The following is a 22,726-nucleotide window of genomic DNA, read 5'->3' on the forward strand; positions in this document are numbered from 1 at the left end:
TCAGTCTAAATTAATTTAACACTAGAATCATAAAACTGTCTTTAGAAAGAAGTTTGATTGACATTAATAGCACAGAGTATTTTATCTTGGCTAAAGCTCTAAGTACATGGACCAAATAATTTTAATTATAAGTCACATATATTCATTATATACTCTATGTATAGTGCTAGAGAATAGTTTGAACTTTTAAATGAATTAAGGCTGATACCCCTAAAATTTTATATTTATTTGCTAAGCAAGTTAGTGATTTTAGGTAGATTGACCAAAGTTAAGCTTTTGTTCAAATAATAAGAAATTCTTAAATAGTGGGTAAAAAGAAATTACACATTGTAATTTACATATGCAAAGACATGAGACTCAAATACCTTGATGAACCATCTATTTACTTGTGACTTGAGAATAAAAGTCAAACTCTCTAAGCCTAATTAAATTACCTGACCGAAATATTATGAAATATTATGTGCTTTAAATAGGGAGTTTCATAATCAACTGCTAAATTCAATTTCAGATATCCTGAAAAACATTTTAATATAAATCTAATTTTTTAAAAACTAGCATATCCCACAAGTATAAGATTAACCAATAATTCTTTACCTCTCCAGCACTCGCACATTCCTTGGCTCTTCTGTGAAGTGCAGCCCATGTATCTTCATACCTTAGAAAAGCAAAAATAATATTCAAAATGCAAAAAATAATTCAAAATTTTAATATTTTAAAATGTTTAAAAATACTATTTAAAGATGAGCCTAGAACATCCTATGGTTTCCGAAAAGAAAAGCTAAAAAAATAATGGGGATATATCATAAGGATACAGGAGTCACTTTGAAGGGGCTTCCAATGGTCAAATCTGGGAAAATTTGAGCAACACAATACATAATGGTAGTATTGGGTAATTAATTCAAAGAATTAAATAAACATCCATGATTGCCTCTCGAAATCCGGGGACTGCTGGCTCCTAACCGCTTGCCAGCCTGCCTCATCGCCACTAACCACCTCTGCCTGCCTGATGGCCCCTAACCACCTCTGCCTGGCTGCCTGATTGCCCCTAACTATTCCCCTACCAGCTTGATCTCCCCTAACCACCTCTGCCTCGCCCTGCACCCAGGACCCAGAATTCCCTCCTCCAGCCAGTCACAGGACCTGGGATCCGGGCTTCCCGCCCTCTGGCCGGCCACAAGGGACTGTGTCGGGTGGCTTCACCCAGGCTGCAACCATAGGTGCTGGCAGCCAGGACCATCGAGTAGGCAGCTTGTCCCTCTCCCAGGCCACAGCTCCAGGAGCTGGTGCCCAGGACCACAGGGCAGGCGGCTTGTCCCTCTCCCGGGCTGCAGGTACAGACGCAGCTGCTGGCACCCATGACCACTGGGTGGACAGATTGTCCCTCTTTTAGGCCGTAGCCCCAGCCACTGGCGCGAGGGACCATGGGACATGTGGCTTGTCCCTCTTCCAGGCCACAGCCTGGCTTATGCCCATTCCTCTCTCACAAGCACATTTGTGCCTGGCTGGTCCCCATGCCTCTCCCCACAGTGTTGAGTGTCTGAGCCATAATGGCATGATGGCCATTTGCCTATTAGCTCTTTATTATATAGGACTAGTTGTTCGGTGCACATTTGTGCACAAGGGGGAGGGTGTCCCTCAGCCTGGCCTGCACCCTCTCCAATCTAGGACCCCTCAAAGGATGTCCTACTGCCGGTTTACAGGGAACAGGCCTAAACTGGCAGTCGGACATCCCTCTGGCAATTGGGACTGCTGGCTCCTAACCACTCACCTGCCTGCCTGCCTAATTGCCGCTCACCACTCTGCCTGCCAGCCTGCTTGCCCCCAATTTCCCTCTGCCAGCCTGATAACCCCCAACTACCCCCTGTGCCAGTATGCTCGCCCCAACTTCCCCTGTGCCAGTGTGCTCGCCCCCAAATTCCCTCCCTGCTGGCCTGCTCGTCCCCAACTGCCCCCTTACTAGCCTGCTCATTCCAAACTGCCCCCCACTGTCCTAATCACCTCCAACTGACCCCCACCGACAGCCTGCTCGCCCCCAACTGTCCCCCCGATAGTCTACTTACCCCTAACAACCCCGCTCCCCCCATCAGCCTGATTACCCACAACTGCCATCCCATCCTGGCCTCTAACGCCTCTACTTCGGCCCCACCACCATAGCTTTGTCCAGAAGAACATCCTGAAGGTCTCCTGGAAGGTCTCCCAGCCTAATTAGCATATTTCCCTTTTATTAGCATAGATAGAGGCCTGTTGCATGAGTGGGGGTTGGCTAGTTTGCCGTGAAGGGTGTCCTGGATCAGGATGGGGGACCCCACTGGGGTGCCTGGCCAGCCTGGGTGAGGAGCTTATAGATGTATGCAAGCTGTCCAAACCCCCCAGCAGGGATCCTCACCCCATGAGGGTGTGGCCAGCCTGGGTGAGGGGATGATGGCTGTTTGCAGGCTGGCTATGCTCCCCAGCGATCCAGACTCCAAGCCCTCCTTTTTTTCTTTTTACTTTTTTTTTTCAGAGCCTCCTTGAGTGGAGGCCAGGGCCGGCTGGAAGCAGGTATCTGGGATTTATTTATCTTCTATAATTGAAACTTTGTAACCTTGAGTGAAGGCCAGGGCTGGCCAGGGCAGGCAAGAAAATTAGCTTCCTCCCTCACCGAGGACCACCCAAGCCTCCTGCTCTCTCCAGCATCGTGGCCACCGCCATCTTTGTTGGGTTGCTTTGCATATTTGCTCCTGATTGGCTGGTGGGTGTAGCAAAGTGATGGTTAATTTGCATGTTTCTCTTTTATTAGTATAGATGTTATCACAAATTTTTTAAAATTTAAAAATTATTTAGATATCTGCTATTTAAAAATGGCTTTTCCTCTACTCAAGTATTAGTTCTAAAGAGAAAAGAATTTCAGTGCAATGAATGAACACATTTATAGATACCTTCCTATGATTGTAAATTTTTCATATTAAGTCCAAAAATGTACTTCATCCTAAAAAAACTAGAAAAGACAAAAGTCTACATCTCCAAAATAAATCTTTGAATAAAGTCTTTCAACTAAATAATTAAAAAATAAAGATAAAATGTAAACAGTAAACATTATACCTCTGACTAAATTTTACTATACCTCCTTTCAGGTTCATGTATGTTCTTCACACAACAAAACCAAGCGGTAAATTATTATCAAATTGAGCACTTTCATTTCAGAGAAGAAAAGGCAAATCTCTAATTTAGCAACCATAAAAAGAAACCAAATAAATAATGAGAAAAGAGCCCTAGCCAGTTTTGCTTAAGGGATAGACAGCCTGCAGACCAAAGATTCCCCCAGGTATGAAACCTATCAAGCACAAGGTACCTTTGATACAGGCTCCTCCCTAGCCCAGGCCCTGGTCAGTTGGGGCCATGCAGGAGGCAACCAATCAATGTGTTTCTCTCATATTGATTTTTCTTTCCATCTTTCCTTCACTCTTCCACTCTCCATGAAAATCAATGGAAAAATATCCTCAGGTGAGGATTAACAAACAAATGAGAAAAGAGAAAGCAAAATGTAGGTATAGTGTCATTATAAATATAGATAAGGATTATACACCAATAATGAACTCACAGAAAGAGAAGCTGAAAAAACAATCCCATTTACCACTGTACCAAGTAAGATACCTAGGAATAAACTTAACTAAGGATGTAAAAGACCTGTACTCAGAAAACTACAGGACATTGAAAAAAGAGATACAGGAAGACATAAGCAAAAGAAGAACATACTGTGTTCATGTTCTGGTAGAATCAATATCATTAAAATGTCCATACTGCCCAAAGCAATTTACAGATTCAATGCAATCCCATTACAATACCAACGGCATATTTCACAGATCTAGAACAAACTCTCCAAAAATGTATCTGGAATAAAAAAAAAGACCCTGAATAGCCATAGCAACCCTGAAAAGAAAAACAAAGTTGGAGGGATCACAATACCAGATATCAAGCTATATTACAAAGCCATTGTTCTCAAAACTTTCTTGTACTGGCACAAGAACAGACATATAGTCCAATGGAACAGAACAGTGAACCCAGAAATAGACCCAAGCCATTTCGCTCAATTAATATTTGACAAAGGAGGCAAAAGCATACAATGGAGTCCATATAGACTCTTCAATAAATGGTGCTAGAAATTTTGTCAGATAAATGGAAAAAAATGAAACTAGATCACCAACTTACACCATATACAAAAACAAACTCAAAATGGTTAAAGGACTTAAATGAAAGATGGGAAACCATAAAAATCTTAGAAGTCTCAGTAGGCAGCGAAATATCAGACATATATTGTAGCAATATCTTCACCAATACAGCTCTTAGGGCAATGGAAACTAAGGAGAAAATAAACAAATGGGACTACATTAAAATAAAAAGCTTCTGCAGTGAAAGAAACCATCAACAAAATAAGAAAGCCCACTGCATAGGAGAACATATTTGCTAATGCTATCTCAGATAAGGGTTTAATCTCCAAAATTTACAAGGAACTCATACAACTTAACAAAAGGAAGATAAAGAATCTAATTTAAAAAATGGGCAAAATCACTAAATATAATCTTTTCAAAAGAAGACATATAGAAGGCCCAGAGACTTATGAAAACATGTTCAAAGTCACTAATCATCAGAGAGATGCAAATCAAAATGACAATGAGGTACCATCTCACACTTGTCAGAATGGCTATCATCAACAAATCAACAAACGCCAAGTGCTGGAGAGGATGTAGAGAAAAAGGAACCCTAGTGCACTGCTGGAGGGTGTGCAGACTGGTGCAGCCACTGAGGAAAACAATATGGAGTTTCTTCAAAAAATTAAAATATGGAACTCCCATTCGATTTAGTAATCCAACTTGTGGGAATATATCCCAAGAAATCAGAAACACCAATCAGAAAGGACACATGCACCCCTATGTTCATAGCAGCACAATTTACAATAGCTAAGATTTGGAAACAGCCTAAGTGATCATCAGCAGATGAGTGGATTAGAAAACTGTGGTTCATCTACACAATGGAAGACTATGCCACTATAAAAAAAAAAAAAAAAAAAGGAACTTTACCATTTGCAACAACATGAATAGACCTGGAGAGCATTATGCTAAGCAAAATAAGCCAGTAGGAGAAAGATAAATAAATGTGGGATATAATAAACAACATAAACTGGTGAATAAAAATACTCAAATGTCTCTGTGCCTTCTATAATAAACAATATAAACTGATGAATAAAAATAGATCGAGAGACAAAGAAATACTGAACTGACCATCCAACTTCAGAGAGAAGGCAGGGGAGGGAGGAGGGTAAGAGATCAACCAAAGGACTTGTATGCATGTATATTAGCATAACCAACGGACAGGGACACTGGGGAGGTGGGGGCTTGTCGTGGGGCGGGGGGTCAATCAGGGAAAAAGGATACATATGTAATATTTTAAACAATTATATATACCAAATAAATAAATAAATACAGATAAGGAAAAACCATACTTTCTACTGCACACATCTTAACTACGTATCTGTCAGAGGACACATTTTTAACTACAGAACTACATATAACAACATACTACATATAAAACCATATTTAACAGTTTTATTAAAGTATATAATTCAGTATTTGTAGTATATTCACAAATTTGGGCATCTATTACCACTATCTAATTTCAGAAAACTTTCATCCCTCCAAAAAACATACACATTTGCAGTCATTACACATTTCTCTCTCCACCAAACCTCGGCAACCACATATATATTTAATGTCTCTATGAATTCCTCTCTTCTGGACATTTCATACAATATGTGGGCTCTTGTGTTGGTTTCTTTAACTTAATATGTTTTTAAGTTTCATCCACAGTCCTTGTGACTGAATAATATTCTATTGTATGAATATGCCACAGTTTGTCTGTCTATTCAGGTGATGAATATTTGTACTGTTTCTCCTTTCTGGCTATCATAAATAATACTGGTTTATGAATAATACTGCTTTGCACACTTGTGTACAATTTTTTATGTTGACATATGTTTTTACTTCTCTTGGAGTGAAATTGCTGGGTCACATGGTAAATTTATGTTTAACTTTTTGAGAAGCTACCAATCTTTTTCTCGCAGTAGCTGCACCATTTTACATTCCCACCAGCAATACAAAAAGTTTCTAATTTCTCCATATCAACAATACTTGTTATTATCTGTCTTTCTTATTATTGTGGGTGTGAAATATTATTTCATTGTGGTTTTGATTTGCATTTCCCTGATGACTAATGATGTTGAGCACCTTTTCATATGCTTATTGGCCATCTGTATATCTTCTTTAGGGAAATATCTATTTAGATCCTTTGGCTATTCATTGGGTTGTCTTTCTATTTTTGAGTTATAAAACTTACTTATATACTCTAAATACAAGTCCTTCATCAGGAATATGATTTGCAAATATTTTCTCCCATTCTGTAGATTGTAATTTCTTTCCCTTTTTTGATCATGTTCTTTGAAGTAAAGAATTTTCTAATTTTTCTGAAGTCCAATATTTCTATTTTTTCTTTCGTTACTTATGCTTTTGATGTCATAGCTAAGAAAACCATATCTATAAAACCATGAAGAAATAATAAAAAAGTAAGAATCAAAGTAAGAAAATGATTGAGAACTCAAATTCAAGATCAACTTTCTGCCGAAACCGGTTTGGCTCAGTGGATAGAGCGTCAGTCTGTGGACTGAAAGGCCCAGGTTCGATTCTGGTCAAGGGCATGTACGTTGGTTGTGGCCACATCCCCGGTAGGGGGTGTGCAAGAGGCAGCTGGTCGATGTTTCTCTCTCATCGATGTTTCTAGCTTTCTATCTCTCTCCCTTCCTCTCTGTAAAAAATCAATAAAATATATTTTAAAAAAAACAAAACAAAAAAAAACAAGATCAACTTTCTTGTGACGAGGTAAGAATGCCAGCAGAGGGTTAGTGACGAACAACCCAACGACTGAACAGCAAGCAGGCTGCGTGGGGTGTCCAGGCTGGCAGGGGGTTAGTGAGGGATGACAAAACAACTAAACAGCAGGCTCTGCGGGGCAACCAGGCCGGCAGGGGGGCTTAGTGAGGGTGACCAAATGAATGAACAGCAGACTGCATGGGGTGGCCAGGACAGCAGGAGGGGCAGTTGGGGGAGACCAGGCCAGCAGGGTGACCAGGCCGGCAGAGAGGGGACAATTTGAGGCAACCAGGCTAGCAAAGGGGAAGTTGGGGGCAACCAGGCCAGCAGAGGGCACAGTTAATGGTGATCAGGCCAGCAGGGAGAGGCAGTTAGGGTTGATCAGGCTGTCAGGAAGGCAGTTAGGGGTGATCAGGCAGGTGAGAGGTTAGGAGCCAGCGGTCCCAGATTGTGAGAGGGATGTCTGACTGCTGGTTTAGGCCAGATCCTGGCAGTTGGACATTCCCTGAGGGGTCCCGGATTGGAGAGAAAGCTGGGCTAAGAGGACCCCCCCCCCATCCCCGTGCACAAATTTCATGCACTTGGCCTCTAGTAAGCATAATAAAGATACATAAAATAATGAGTAGTAAATATAATTTGATCATTCTGCTCAGTCTTAATAGCCTTTGTATAAACCAATGAAAAGCAAAAGCCCTTCTGAGAAAGGAATAAGCAAATAATTCCCAATCACTATGTTCATATAAAATTTCATTATTATTTAAGTTTCTATCTACAAATTATAAAATATTTTAGACAAGAAAATAGTCAGAAGTACAATCTTCTTATTTAAATGAAAACACTTACCTGCTAAGTAATTCCAATCCAGCAGAGTACTTTGGCAAATATGAAACAGTCCTGCCAAAAGAAACACTTATTTTATTAAAACGGTTTCTAATTTAGGCCAATTAAAAAAAGTTACATATAAGAATTTTGGCATTGTCAATTGTAACATGAAATATTTTAAAATCACTAATGACAACTTACCTAATCTTTTAGAGAAATATATTGCTTTATTTCAAAGTACACTGTTGTATTCTATCAACAATCACTTGGCCTTATACTAGTAAATTAGTTTCAGCACATAATAATAAACACTTTAATATGGTACAAAATAAGAATTTTTTTGAAAGCTCATTATCTCTAGGTTGAAAGTGACATTTGGCCATGTGCTTTACATTATTAAAAAGTGAACAGAGCTAAAGATGTTTGCTTGCCAGGTACTGTTCCATTACTAATTTGCTTTTTAATGCAAGATTTTTAATTTGCTCTTAGTATGCAAATAAAATGATTAATGAAAAATAGCCATTGATTTTCAGAGTAAAACAATTACACTTAACCATTTTTTCAATCATTTACAATTTTATCAAAAATTTTTCCAGTGTTACAAAATTTAAAATAATCATAAGTTGTTTTGTAGTTAGATGCACTTAATAGATATAAAACCCATTAAATTAATTATACCATTATGACTATAACTACAAGATGGATGAAATTTAGGTCATAGTAAATTCTTAGCACAAGCTTACCTTGGTTTGCTTTTTACTTTAGCTTCTCTTGACTTGTCACTTAAAGTCTTCAACCTATAATTAAACAAATATAAAATATTCTTAGAGCTCAAGAAAATTTTTCAATAGTAAATTACACAGTTGTTCATATTTTGGATTGAAGAAGCCAATATTTTTAGTAAGAAAAAGTATTTGTAAAAGCATAGTTTTTACTATGTATTATATATTACAAATGGAAAATCTGTAGTAAATATTATATGTTGTATATAGTCCAAACATAGTCTTTACTATATGTGAGAAACTACAAATAGAAAAATTGTAGCAAATGTTTTTGTTTCCTTGTCCCAAATACCCTTTGTAGAAACAGCTCCTCTGTGTGATCAAACTAGAGAAACCTCATTTATCTGGCATCATTAGAAAAAGAGGTCCACTTATGTGTACTTGGTAGGTTTCATAAAGAGAACTAAGTAGCACATTTTATTAAGTAAAACTTCAAATCTCTTTAAGTACTACCATTTGTTGAAATTTAGGGGTGAGTGAGTAGATGGGTGGGGAGAGATTAACCAAAAAACTTGTTTACATGTATGCATAACCCCCAGACACAGATAATAGTGTGGCAAGGGGAGGGGGTCATGTGCAGGGTGGAGGGGTTCCATAGGGAAATACTTTCAACAATACTTTCAACCATAAAGATAAATCTATGTATACTAGAGGCCTGGTGCACGAAATTTGTGCACTGGCGGGGGGTCACCCTCAGCCCAGCCTGCACCCTCTCCAATCTGGGACCCCTTAGGGCAGGGGTCTTCAAACTACGGGCCCGCAGGCCACATGCGGCCCGCAGAGGAGTCTGATCCGGCCCGCCAGGTTTTTTGGGCAGTGAGTGCAGCCGAGGTGTTACAGTAGGAATTAGTAGTTCATATAGTCTGGCCCTCCAGCTCTCTGAGGGACCGTGATCTGGCCCCCACTTTAAAAAGTTTGAGGACCCCTGCCTTAGGGGATGTCCGACTGCTGGTTTAAGCCCAATCCCTGTGGGATCACACCTAAACCGGCAGTCGAACATCCCTCTCACAACCCGGAATTGCTGGCTCCCAACTGCTCACCTGCCTGCCAGCCTAATCACCCTCTAACCACTCCCCTGCCAACCTGATTTACACCTAACTGCACCCCTGCTGGCCCAATTACACCCAAGAGCCCTCCCTTGCCAGCCCAATTGCTGACAACTGCTCTCCCCTGCTGGCCCAATAATCCCCAACTGCTGTCCCCTGACAGCCTGGTCATCTCCAATGCCCTCACCTGCCAGCCCGGTCTGCCCCTAACTGCCCTCCACTGCCAGCCTGGTCACCCCTAACTGCCTTCCCCTATTGACCTAGTCACTCCCAACTGCCCTCCCCTGCAGGCCTGGTCACTCCAAACTACTCTCCCCTGCAGGTCTGGACCCCACAAGAGCCCTCCCCTCCCAGCAGGGTTACCCCCAACTGCCCTCCCCTGCAGGCCCGGTCCCCCCCAGCTGTCCTCCCCTAATGGCCTGATCGCCCCTAACTGCCCTCCCCTCCTGGCCTGGTGCCCCCCAACTGCCCTCCCCTGCTGGCCTGGTTGCCTCTAACTGCTGTCCCCAGCTGGCCTGATCGCCCATAACTACCCTCCCCTGCCAGCCATCTTGTGGCAGCCATATTTAACCACATGGATCGGCCATCTTGTGCGAGGGCATGAGGGTCAATTTGCTTATTACCTCTTTAGTATATAGGACTAAAGGCCCGGTGCACGAAATTCAGCACAAGGGAGTAAGGGATCCCTCAGCACAGCCTGCACCCTCTTGCAATCTGGGACCTCGCAGGGGATGTCAACCATTTATTATAACATTCCTCTTGCAATCCGGGGACTGCTGGCTCCTAACCACTCATCTGCCTGCCTGATCACTCCTAACTGCTTGCCAGCCTGCCTGATCACCTGTAACCATTCTGCCTGTCTGCCTGATCGCCCCTAACCACCTCTGCCTCGGCCCCCACCACCAAGGCTTCCTCCAGAAGTAGGTCTGGAATGATGTCCGGAAATTTGTTCTGCTTCCTGGTCTGATTAGCATATTATGCTTTTATAATCATAGATAAGCCTAAGTGACCATTTGACCTTTCCACTGGTTGCTATGATGCGCTCTGACCACCAGGGGGCAGATGCTCAATGCAGGAGCTGCCCCCTGGTGGTCATTACTTCCACTCAGCTGACTGATAGGCACCAGACACTGGGCTCACAGCTGGTGAGCATAGCTGCAGCAGCATGAGCCTCTCCCTTGAACACTCCCCCTGCTCAACTCTCCCCCATCTGGACCCGGACCTGATTGGGATCAGCATTGGACTGACTGGGCACAAGCCCGAGGCGCTTCTACGGTAGGTCATGAGCGCTGATATCACCCTAGGATGGGAGCAGCTGCGAGCCTACCACGTGGCGGTGGTGGCAGGCGCAGTGGGGCTGGGATGAGCAGGCTGTGTTGGACTGCCAGTTTCCGCCCCATCCCCGCAGGCCATGCGGAGGGACCCCAGAGGGCACTGGGCCTCTAGTTTTAAAATAAAGCTTTCTAAAATATATTACAAAACTCTTTCATTAAAGAGGGTATAGTATGTTTTATTTGACATTTTCTGATAAACTCCAGATCATTATTATGACTACCACTGACTACCAATTTTGTGGCAAAACAGTACTCTGTTTATGACTACCAATTTTAGGGCAAAATTATGACTACCAATTTTGTGGCAAAACAGTACTCTCCTCACATTTATAAGGTAGGGATGTCTCTTCATCTCCTAGCTTGACACCAATCCACACTAGTTTTTTTTTAAAATTTGTTTGGGATCCTATGTCTATTTTTTCTAAATTTAAGTTTTCCATCTTCACCACTGGATACCTTACTCCTTCTGTGAGCTCCTTAACTATACAGCTTCTCACCTTTCTACTTGCTTTTTTAAATTATTGGACTAGAAAACAGATAAATGGGCCAGAAATGCATATATAAAATGAAGTAGGCTTTTCTATATGTAAAATATAAAGTTCATAAACTTTGTATAATTTATTTCACTTCACTGCCCCACTGTTACCATTTTTTTCTGTGGTCTCTGTACTATATTAATGAGGTCACCAAAAAGCAAGTGCTAAATTATGATATAATCTCATATGAGACAGTATTGCTATACATGCTCTTTTTAAAAAACATAATTTTTTATTGATTTCAGGGAGGAAGGGACAAAGAGAGAGATAGGGAGAGAGAGATAGAAACATCAATGATGAGAATCACTGATCAACTGCCTCCTGCAAGTGCCACACTGGGGATCAAGCCCTGATCAGGAATTGAACCATGCTAGCTGGGCTGTACAGGCTCTTCTTGATTACTTTAACAAATATTCATTTCTAAAGAGAGCCTGAAACATAGGCCACAGAACCATTGCAAGCCCTTACACAGCCTTTGTAAAAACAGAAATAAGTGCTCCTTCCTCAAGATACTTCACTGCCACCAGCCAGAAACTGTCCTGTTCATATACAAGCTGACTCATGTACAAATGCCCCAACCCTGTGCTGTGCAGTGTATAACCTGCACAACTGTACACGCAAACCCTGACACAGGATTCCATGTGTTGTTTTTTTTATCAATAATGCCTGGCTAACCACCAGACAGAAACTTCTGAGCAAACAACTTTAATGAATTAGAATGCCAATTACATACTAAGATATTTATGTTATTCTATGTTATTTTTCGAAAATTAAAAAATCAATGAGATTAATTTATCTAGAATGTTGAAAAGACTCAATAATTTCTTTACTACAAACTAATTTGTATATATCTCTCCAGATGAGTCTAGGAAGTTGTATTTATTTTTATTCCTTTATTTAAAGAAATTTTTTTAAAATTGATTTCAGAGAGGAAGGGAGAGGGAGAGGTTGAAATATCCATGATGAAAATCATTCATCTGCTACCTCTTGCACATTCCCTACTGGGAATTGAGCCCACACTCCGGGCACATGACCCTGACTGGAATCAAACTTGGACCCTTCAGTCCACAGCCTAACCTATCCACTGATCCAAAACAGCTAGTTGTATTTAAAAAGTCTAATATGTCATACAGAAACATAAATACTTCCAAGTTCACTTTGGAAACTTGTAAATCTGGTTTAAAGTAGGTTAAGCAACGAGTAGGTAAAGTTACTTTGATTGCTATGCTCTACCATTTCCACTCCAAAGTGTGAGAAAGACACTTAGTTGTGAAATCCTCGGTATGATTATCCTAGTCAGTCATTACACTCCAAATTATTTCAGTATTATTTTTAGTGATTCAGGAAAATTCCAATGGTCAGATGTTAGAAGGATATTGAAAGGGAACTGCTAAGATCCTCTTTGGACCACTCTTACGTGATCTCACAAATATCTAGGTTGGTATTTCAAATATTTATTTCTAACCTTTCAGAAATAAATCAGAGAAAGACAAGATGCTTACCAGAGGAAATAAGGGATGGGTGAAAAAAGTGAAGGGGAATCTAGTCCATAATAATAGTGTGATAGCTTTACACAGTTGTTTACTAGACAGATGATTACTAGACTTAGTATGGTGAGCACATCTTAAGATATAAATATGTCGAATCACTCTGTTATACACCTGAAACTAATAATATTGAATACCAAGTATACTTTAATTTAAAAAATAAATAGTGCAAGTCTTTTAGGTAAAACATAAGAATACTGAAAAAGGTTAAGTAGACCGGTTACTTTGGCAGTACTAAATAAAGTATATCTATCCATATTAATATATTAAAAGCCAGGGGCCATCACAACCTAAATGACCAGATGGATGACCAAATAGCAGGCTGTGTGGGGCAACCAGGCTGGCAGGGGGGGTTAGTGAAGGATGACCAAACAACTGAATAGCGGGTTGTGTCGGGTGACCAGTCTAGCAGGGGGGTTAGTGGGGAACAACCAAACAACTGAAGAGCAGGCTGCGTGGGGCAACCAGGCCGGCAGGGGGTGCTGTTGGGAGCGACCAGGTCAATGGGGGGAGAGGAGGGCAGTTGGGGGCAACCTAACTGGCGGGGGGACAGTTGGGGGCAACCAGGCTAGCAGGGGGGGACAATTATTAGGTGTGATCAGGCTGTGAAGCAGAGACAGTTAGGGTGATCAGGCTGACAGGGGGTGGGCAGTTAGGGGCAATCAAGCAGGCAAGCAGGTGAGCAGGTAGGAGCCAGTGGTCCCAGATTGTGAGAGGGATGTCCAACTGCTGGTTTAGGCAGTCAGACATCCCCTGAGGGATTCCAGATTGGAGAGGGTGCAGGCTGAGCTAAGGGGACCCTCTTCCCCCCAGTGCACTAATTTCATGCACTGGGCCTCTAGTATACTTATAACTATGATAAAAGAGAAAAAAAAACAAAACACAAGTCTGAAATACTGCACAAAAAAATGAGAAATGATCAACATTGCCAGTGCTATTTCTCTTACTTTGGTAAACTCAAATCACTGAATATAAACTGAACATGGTATTATTAATCAACGTGAAACTGGTCAGTAAACCAGGACAAGTAGAATAGGGAAACTGATACAAGATAGCTAAACAAACTGACAGAGCAATTCACAACAGACACAGGAAGTCACCTCTCTAGAGATAACATCTAGGCCTCAGTTGTGTTTCAGCTTCAGACCCAGGAAAGGGGCAGAACCAGGTGGGTGATACCAGTATCAGCTGTGATGATTGAGAACCCCCTATCCTGAAACTGACCAATCAGTGGAGAAGCAAACCTAGAAAACTCATTTTTACTCTGCTGAAACCCTCCTGAGACTTCCCCTAAGATTCCTGCCTGTGAGAAAGAGATAAACCCTCAGACAAAGGACCCAGCTTGTGCTCTCCCTCTGAGAAGCAGCCATTGCCATTCCTTTTCACCTTTTTTCCACCACAGGAAGTATCTCCTAAACCCTAACGGACCCCATAAGGCTTGCAACCAGGGGAGCAATGGGCAGCGGCCCCTTGTCCCAGGCTACCCCCTGAACCTGATCCCAACGCCCCCTTTTCTCTGACTTCCCCGAGAACTAGGGTAGTTCAGCCTAGTTTCTCCTGTTGCTAAGCACTTTCTTGTTTTACTGTCCCCATCTTTAATAACATTCCCTCATAGTTACCCAGACTCCTGCTGTGAAATTTTTCCTACATGAAGTCAAGAACACACACACTACTGGCTGGCTCCAGCCAGACCCACCAAGGGCCAGGTCCCCTTGTTGGTAACAAAAGTAATTCATATTGAATGTCACAGGTTTTCTTCACTCACACTTTTATAAAAAGCTTATACTGCATTATTGGTTAGTCAATTTATTGCATAATTAGAAGTCTAATGCACGAAGATTTGTGCCAGAATGGGCCTTCCTTTCCCTGGCTGCCGGCACCACTTTCGCTCTGGCCTGAACCGCCTTTCCACCTTCCTAGGCTGGAAAGAGCGCCTCTGGCCACTTGGCAGCCACATATGCAAATTAACCACCATCTTTGTGTGTTAATTTGCATACTCACTCCTGATTGGCTGTGGGTGTTGCGAAAGTATATCAGTTAGCATGTTTGTCTATTATTAAGTAAGATGTTACCATTAATCCTAGTCATATTAATATTTAGATATCTTTAAAAGTGCAGAACTTTGAATTACTATGTAATGGTAGAATTCAATAAAGATCACTTTAAAAGTAAAATTAACTTAATGTCTCATTTGTAATATATCAACTTTGGGATTCTCCCACTCCCTCCCCTCAAATAATGAAAAAAAGATTAGTTGGAAATAACAGAGAAAGAGGAAATGTTACAGGGAGTTGAAAATAAAATTGTTGATGGGAACAATGAGAGTTTCTCCATGTGGCTCCTTAACAGCCATCTGCTTTAAAAACTGGTCTTCAACCAAATGTAATGTGTGGGACTTATCTGATCTGGATTTGAACAAATAAACTGTAAAAAGGCATTTCTAAAAACCAGGAAATCTAGTTATGGACTGCACAATTGATAATATCAAAGAATTAGTGTTCATTTTGTTAGGTATGATACTGGCATTGCTTTTATATAATATCTGTATTTTTTGAGATGCAAACTGATGCATGAGAGATATAACAGACAAGTCCAAGATTTATTTTACAAATAAGAAGAGAGACAAAGCAAATGTGGCAATAGTTGATAATTATTGAATCTGAACAATGAACACATGGGGTTCACTGTGTTATTCTATTTTTGTATATGTTTGAAACTTTGTAAAAAATTTTTTTAACAAAAACAGTCTTTTAAATATTCATCTTTTCTCATCAAATCTGTTCTACATAAACCATCAATGTGCCAAAATTCAGAATAGAAACTGTTTCAGAAAATATAAAGTAGCTAGAAGGAAGTGGGAAACAATCAAGTTCAGGAGAGAAAAAAATAAAAGGTTAAAATGATTCTCATTTTAAGTTGAAAAATAATTAACAAGCAAAAAAAAAAAAAAAAAAAAAAAGGCAAGAAGTTACATTCTGAAGTATATTTGAGAGCCAGAATTCAACGGAAAATAGCTTACTATTTTTATTTTGAGATAACCCTACTTAAGTTTTTCACAGTAATCGTGTGCTGGAAACAACCCATTAATAAAGTCGATTTAATACAACACAATGTCATGACATGCTGAGAAGGAAATAATGATCTAGGTGTAATACTCCAGTTTCCTCAAAAATAAAATAGTAGTATTATACTGATTATAATGATTTGCAACAAGAATTGAATAAACTTTCAAATATGACTTAGACAGCATTCTGTAAACTACAGAGCCAATTCAAATAAAAAGCATCACCATCAAGAAAGGTAAGAAACTATTACATTATCGGGCCAACGTGAAATACAGTGGAGGACCCCCATGCACCAGTCCCTATAACAGGCTTCTCCACTGTTCCTAACCTTCCTAATACCGTATGCCCCAGGAAGATATAAGTGTTGCTGTGTGAGCATATTAATATACAGACTTAAGTGAGCCACCTGACAATTATTTTCTACCAAAAGCAACTAATGCACTCTTTTGAGCTCAAAGCACTAAAACCTCAAATTCATCATAGTGCTTCAATAATTTATTTTTAGATTGTTCCAAACACTTGACCTTAATTTGACACCAGCACATTTATTTTTTCAAGCTTTGTAAAAAATACTAACATAAAAGTATTAGATTAAGAAATGAAGGTGATGAGCAAAACTGCTTAGACAAAAATTCAAAAAGAAGTAGTTGAACAGAACGACACATTTAGCACTGCAATGACTGGTGAACAGAAAATGTGCTTTTCTCTAGCTGATTCAATGGCATGGGTGACCTCAGTGGCATTCTCTTTTTTTGCACCTCAATTTCCTACTCATCTAACCTCATCAGCTATTATAAAAACTGAGCATGTGACCTCTTAAATATTTTTTTAAATAAAATGGAAAATGCTTCTATAGAAAGGTACAGTTTGAGAGCCTAGTCTGGTGTCTGGCACGTGGTAACAAATCAGTAAGCATCTATTAGGTGAAGTTGAATATTGAGATAGCTTTCTGCTTATTAAAAAGGTAAATAGTCCTGGAAAAAGGTAACATTTCAGGCAAAACCTCACCATTTTAACACACTGATAATTAGATAAATAGATCCTCTCCTTTGAGCAGGTTTCGGTACTATAGGATAGGAGAAGAAAGAAGGAGTATACTGCGCAGAGGTGGCTTTGAGGGGCAAACACCTATGGTCTTGGAGGACCAATAGTAACAGTTTCTATCCCCATGCACAGAACTTAGAGCAGGGGTCCTCAAACTTTTTAAAGTGGGGGCCAGATCACGGTCCCTCTGAGAGCTGGAGGGCCGGACTATATGAACTACTAATTCCTACTGTAACACCTCGGCTGTGCTCACTGCCCAAAAAACCTGGCGGGCCGGATCAGACTCCTCTGCGGGCCACATGTGGCCCGCGGGCCGTAGTTTGAAGACACCTGACTTAGAGTATTACAAACAGGAAATGCCGGCTGGTGACAGGCAGCTGTAAATCATTAAGTAAATCTTAATTTTTTTTTTTCGGTTCCCTGGAGGGTTTTGCATGCCTGAATATGTCAACCCTGAGGTCTTTGGTCATAGCCACTCCACAGGTAAACTCAAAGACCAGAGTGGGCTGCAGGAGCCTGAGGGTGCTGAGTCCGCTGGCTTGCAGAGCAGGAGGGGGACCGCTGCCACCATTTTGCCTGCAACACCTGCCCCTCTGTGCACACACCCTCCCCCACCCCACTCCAAGGTAACAAATAGGAAATATGCAAAGCTGAAAGCTGTGGATGATAAGTTTGGCGGAGCAGCTGCCTGGGAGAACACTGATTCTACAGCAGAGCCATGTCCCAAATGTGAACATCCTCGTGCCTATTTCATGCACCTTCAGAACTGTTCTGCAGATGAGCCAATGACCACCTTCTAAAAGTGCTGCAACGCTGTGTGGACACTGCTGGAAGGACTAGGGCCAGGCTGGCCCAGCTGAGTCAGCGCCTATTAACCTTATTCCCAAGAGTGAATTCCGAACTGGGAGCCTGGGAGCGAGCACTTGTGTCCTTAGGCTCTTTGTTGGTGTGGTGGAGAGCTAACCTTTTTAGGATTGTTGGCCAGGGTCTCTAGAAATGGACAGCCTGGCTGGCGTGGCTCAGTGGTAGAGCGTCAGCCTATGAACCAGGTGGTCATGGTTCCACTGCCAGTCAGAGCATGTGCCCAGGTTTCAGGCTCAATCCCCAGTGTGGGGCATGCAGGAGGCAGCCGTCAATGATTCTCTCCCATCATTGATGTTTCTATCTTTCTCTCCCTCTCCCTTCTCTGAAATAAAAAATATATCTTAAAAAAAATCCTGAATGGACAGCTCATCTGCCAGTGGATGAACTCATTACTGTCCAGGGAGATTTTGTGTGTGGGGAAGATTACCCACAACTAAGTATACTCTGTTTAAGATCCTGTTCATTCATCTTTTACATTTATCGAGCAACTGACATTATTTTAGCATCAACAATACTTTTAAATATTCATGTTTGCAAAACTAATAAAGAAAAACATTAACTTAGTTCATTTAGTTATTCCTAAATACTTAACTGTTAATTGCAAATTTTTAATCAAATTTATTCTGAATATTTCATTAAAATGAAAAGTTTTATACTGAAGAAAAAAGAAGACCACGGTGGTGTGAAGTGTGCACTTCAGTATATCTAAAAGTTTCCCTCCGAGCTCAAATCATTCCTGGAGAAGCATATAGTCTATGTGACTATCTCCCAGTTCTGAGTGAGTAAAATCTAAACAGGACTCTAGTGAGGGGAAGAGGTCTAGAACCAATCCCCTCAATCCCTTCAGGCCACCTAGCCACCCACTTAGGTCAGAGGGGGACATAACTTATAGGTTTGTCTCAATGTTGACATAATATCATGAATAAAAATTTGCCAAAAAGGCCACAAGTCCCTGGATAACGTAGAGTCCCCCGCAGGCCACCAGCAATCTCTACACTGCCCTTAACTGATGAACTTTAGTTTCATTCTTTCTAAGTTTAAATGGAAGGTAGAAATTCATGGCATTCATCAGATACGTGAGAATAAAGACTAGCCTATTGTACTTAAAAAGTTAATTTTCCTATATTCAAGCACCAGTTACATAAATTTTCAGAAACTGAAAATGAGCACCGAGATGAGAATGCTGCTCTCGATGACTGAGGCCACAGTGGCCACACTGAAGCAGCTCTGAAAAAGCCTGCCAGTTGTACTGACTGATTCCCTGAGGCAACGGGAACCCTTGAAGTTAGTTGCCAATTACTTGAGCTGCTCTGGCTTCTGTGGGCATTAACACCAAGTGGTTTAAAGGAATGCCAAATCCAATTTGAAAATTTGGGGAAGTGAGAGCCACGTTACTTTCATCTTAGAATCCCTCAGTTCCTGTATGTAATATACACGTGTGCTGTGTTTAATTTCATCTTTTCTCAGCAAGGCAAAATAGTCAATTGTGTAAAATAGGTTAATCTCAAGCTAAATATGGAAGAGTTTACTAAAATAAAGTAAGCAGAGGTTTTCTTGGTAAGAATTGCACAGGAATTTGAGGACCTGACAAAAGTGAACATCAGCGTTTAGAGTTCCCAGTCAACTGGGAGAGAGATAACACCTGGAGATGAGTTATCTGTCTGCCAGGTAATACACACACATGGGCAGTCCAGCAGTTTGTCAGCCGAGAGAAAGCCACCAAAGGGCCTAAATGGAATGGAAGGCCTCTCAGGCTGTCTAATTCCAAACTGGTCCCACTCCATGGCATCTTTCAAGAAGTCAGTTTCCATGAGGTTCTAATCCAATTCTCACAAATCTCTCCCTAAAGTCAGGTTACTCAGCTACCCCAGGGTGATTTTGGTCCAGAGTTCTTACTCCTAGGTAAGTTTTAACTTTCCTAAGCAAAGGTCAGGTGCATAAATGGGTTCTGAGTTAACCATACCATCAGAGAATTACAGTAACAATCAGAAACTGTTATTCCATCAAGGAATTTCTTGAAGTCACTGAAGTCACGGTAACAGGTGTGTTTACCATGCTCATGTTACAAGCAGACAATTCCAGCTTCATTCCAAAAATTCTCAATACAATAATTTACACTCTGAAAAGAAGTGACTATTTAAATTTAAGGGTGGGCGGGGGGGAGAATGTAAACATACAAGCACACCTAGAGCATCTATAATAAATATTATTATAAAAACACCAAAAAGACTTTATAGGTGGTAAGTGCTCAACTATTTGCCAGGATGTTACTAAGCACACAAAAAGGCAAACAATATATTAATTTTAGCTAACATTTATCTCACTAGACATTTAAAACAGCATTTTCAAGATGCCCTCGTTATTCAGAGCATTTTCCAAGGGATTTGTGAGCTAAAGGTGACAAGGCAGATCCTTTATAAAGGTGACCACCTTCCTAAAGTAATGGAAAAATTAAAATGAATTTAGCACTCATAACGACAGTGACAAAGTAATAACAATAGTGACACATATATATTACATGTTAATTCATTAATCCTCACAACAGTCCTTTATCCCAGTTGTAGCGCATCCTGGAAACTGAGACAATTGAGTGACTTGCAGAAATATGCTTGCCTAGGTGGCAGAGATGAGAACTGTGACTCCCAGACTGTGCCACACACTGGAATCCCTTGAGGGGGTGGTATTTAAAATCCCACTCCGGGCCTAATTTGATTGGCATGAGCTGCGTGCGACCCAGGCATCAGGATGGTTAAAGGTGTGTCCAGGTGATCCTAAGAGAAGCGTGGGAAGCGCTCGGGGGGTTTTGCTCTTAACCAATAGGCATTTACAGCATTGCTGCAGTGCTGTCGTTTCTCTTGCCCAAGAGTGTCTTTGCTGAGGCGCCAAAACCCGGGCCAAGGGGCAAACGGAGGGAAAGAAAGTAAAAGGGGAAGAGGCAGAAAGCCTCGCCAAAGGTTACCAAGGCACGAACTGAAACCGGACGCAGCCCGCGGACCCGGGAGAAGCTGCGGACCGGTGCCCTGGAGAGGGGAGGAGAGGGAAGAGGAGAGGAGGGACGGCGGTCCCACGCCAGGTGGGGTCTCAGCAGCACCCAGGCAGGCGGGCAGGTGTCCGGCCAGGTTCGAAGCGCCGAGGGTCGCGGGACCAGCCCCGCGCGCTCCCTCACATGCCGGCCTCCTCCGGCCGCGGACGCCCAGGCACCCCGCTCCCCACACCTTCCCGCCCCCGGAGCGCGCGTCCGTGACCGAGGCAGCCCGTTGGGACCCAAGTTACTTTGTGCCGCCCGGGCCGAGCCGGAAAGTTCGTTACTTTCCTCCGCGGAGCGGGGATGGGGAGGCGCGGGGCAAGGCTGGACTGGGCTGCGGGAGGAGACGAGGCGGGAGGGGAGGGGAGGAGATGTGAGGGGAGGGAGGCGGCGTCCCGGGCGGACGCCCGGCTCCTCCGGCGGCCCAGGCCCCCCGCTCCCGCTCCGTCCCCAACGAATACCCACCCGGAGGTGAAATCCTGCTGCACGCTCAGCAGCCGCTCCCGCAAGGTCTCCAGCATCTCCGCCGCCACCGCGACTCCTCCCCTCGGGTCTCCGAACGCCGCCGCCGCCCTCGCCCCGCGCACCTGTCACCCGCGCGCCCGCAGCCGCCCCGCCCCCGGCCGCCCGCGCCCGCCGCGGCCCCTTCCGCGTTCTGCCCCGCTCGCCGCGCTGGCCCCGCCCCGCGCCGCCGCGCAGCCGCACTGGGCCGCCGGGCCGGGCTGCGGAAAAGGGGCGGCCCTTCCCTTCCCTCTTCTCCCTGCCAGCTAAGCCAGAGGCTCGGATGGGCTCTCCCTACCGATCCAGGCTTTCTCCTTTTTTTCTCTTTAAATGGAAGTAGTATCGAGAAAGAAAGCGTTAAGTCAAGGGCTCTTCTGAGTGCCATGTTGGTTCCTACGGTTTGGAGGAGCGTTGCATAAATTCTTGCAAAGCGTACACCTCCCAGTAGCAAATCCTTTCACAGACTCTGGGTCAAAGGTCTCACTCCCACTGGTGTTGATCTTGGATGAGATGGTTATCAGTTCTCAGTTTCTTCATTCATAAAATGGCAATAAGAATCAACCGTTTCGACATCCTTATTTTTCATTCTCTTAAACCTACCCCATTAGGCTTTTGTGCCTTCCACACTAAAGGAGGTTGCCACCGTATTGCCCAGACCTTTTGCTACTTATGTACCCTGATTTTGTTGTTGTTGACTTCTCGGTGGCTCTCAGCGCAGCTCCTTGCCCCATTCTTAAGACACATTTTTCTCTTGTCTTCAAGGACACCATACTTTCACTCTTCCTTTGTCTCCACTCCTATTATATTTCAACAGCTGCTCCCAAGGGGACATCTCCAGCCTCCCTGTCGTCTCCAGCTGTGCTCTCTACCTGGATTCTATCCATCATCATGCTGTAAATTACATCAAGGCTTGGATGACACCCAAATTTCCATCTGCAGCCTTGTCCTTCCTCCTCTCCTCCTTGTATCAGTTGTTTACTCAGCATGTATCCAATAGGTGTCTCAAACCCAACATAGTACTCAAAATTAAAAATTTGCATACTCACCTCCTCGCCTATGCACCCCCCAGTCTTTTCCATTTTGGTAAATAGCACCACCCTCCACAAAGTTGCTCAAGTTAAGCCACCTGAGATCACCCCTGGTTCCTCTCCTTTCCTCCATATTAATACATCAAATCCAGTCAACTCTATTCCTAAAGTAACGCTGAATGCTGGAACCTGCCCCCCTTTCTCCATCTTCACTATCATTACCCTAGTCCAAG

The 22,726-nt window shown here is 42.5% G+C and overlaps 1 protein-coding gene across 1 annotated transcript in view; it reads right to left on the reverse strand.

The window, feature by feature from the left end:
* Nucleotides 1-21,606, reverse strand: part of DTNBP1 (dystrobrevin binding protein 1) — a 129,561-nt gene extending 107,955 nt beyond the window's left edge. Inside the window, exons 1-4 of the mRNA XM_084872745.1 lie at nt 21,430-21,606; nt 8,465-8,518; nt 7,743-7,793; nt 595-655 (exon numbers count right to left, since the gene is read on the reverse strand). Coding sequence (XP_084728871.1) covers nt 595-655; nt 7,743-7,793; nt 8,465-8,518; nt 21,430-21,485 — 222 coding nt within the window. The 5' untranslated portion in view covers nt 21,486-21,606. The remainder of the gene's footprint in view (nt 1-594; nt 656-7,742; nt 7,794-8,464; nt 8,519-21,429) is intronic.
* Nucleotides 21,607-22,726: the final 1,120 nt, after the last annotated feature.

Source organism: Pipistrellus hanaki (genome assembly GCF_964339955.1).
Source record: "Pipistrellus hanaki genome assembly, chromosome: 2".
In the NCBI taxonomy this organism is placed as follows: Eukaryota; Metazoa; Chordata; class Mammalia; order Chiroptera; family Vespertilionidae; genus Pipistrellus; species Pipistrellus hanaki.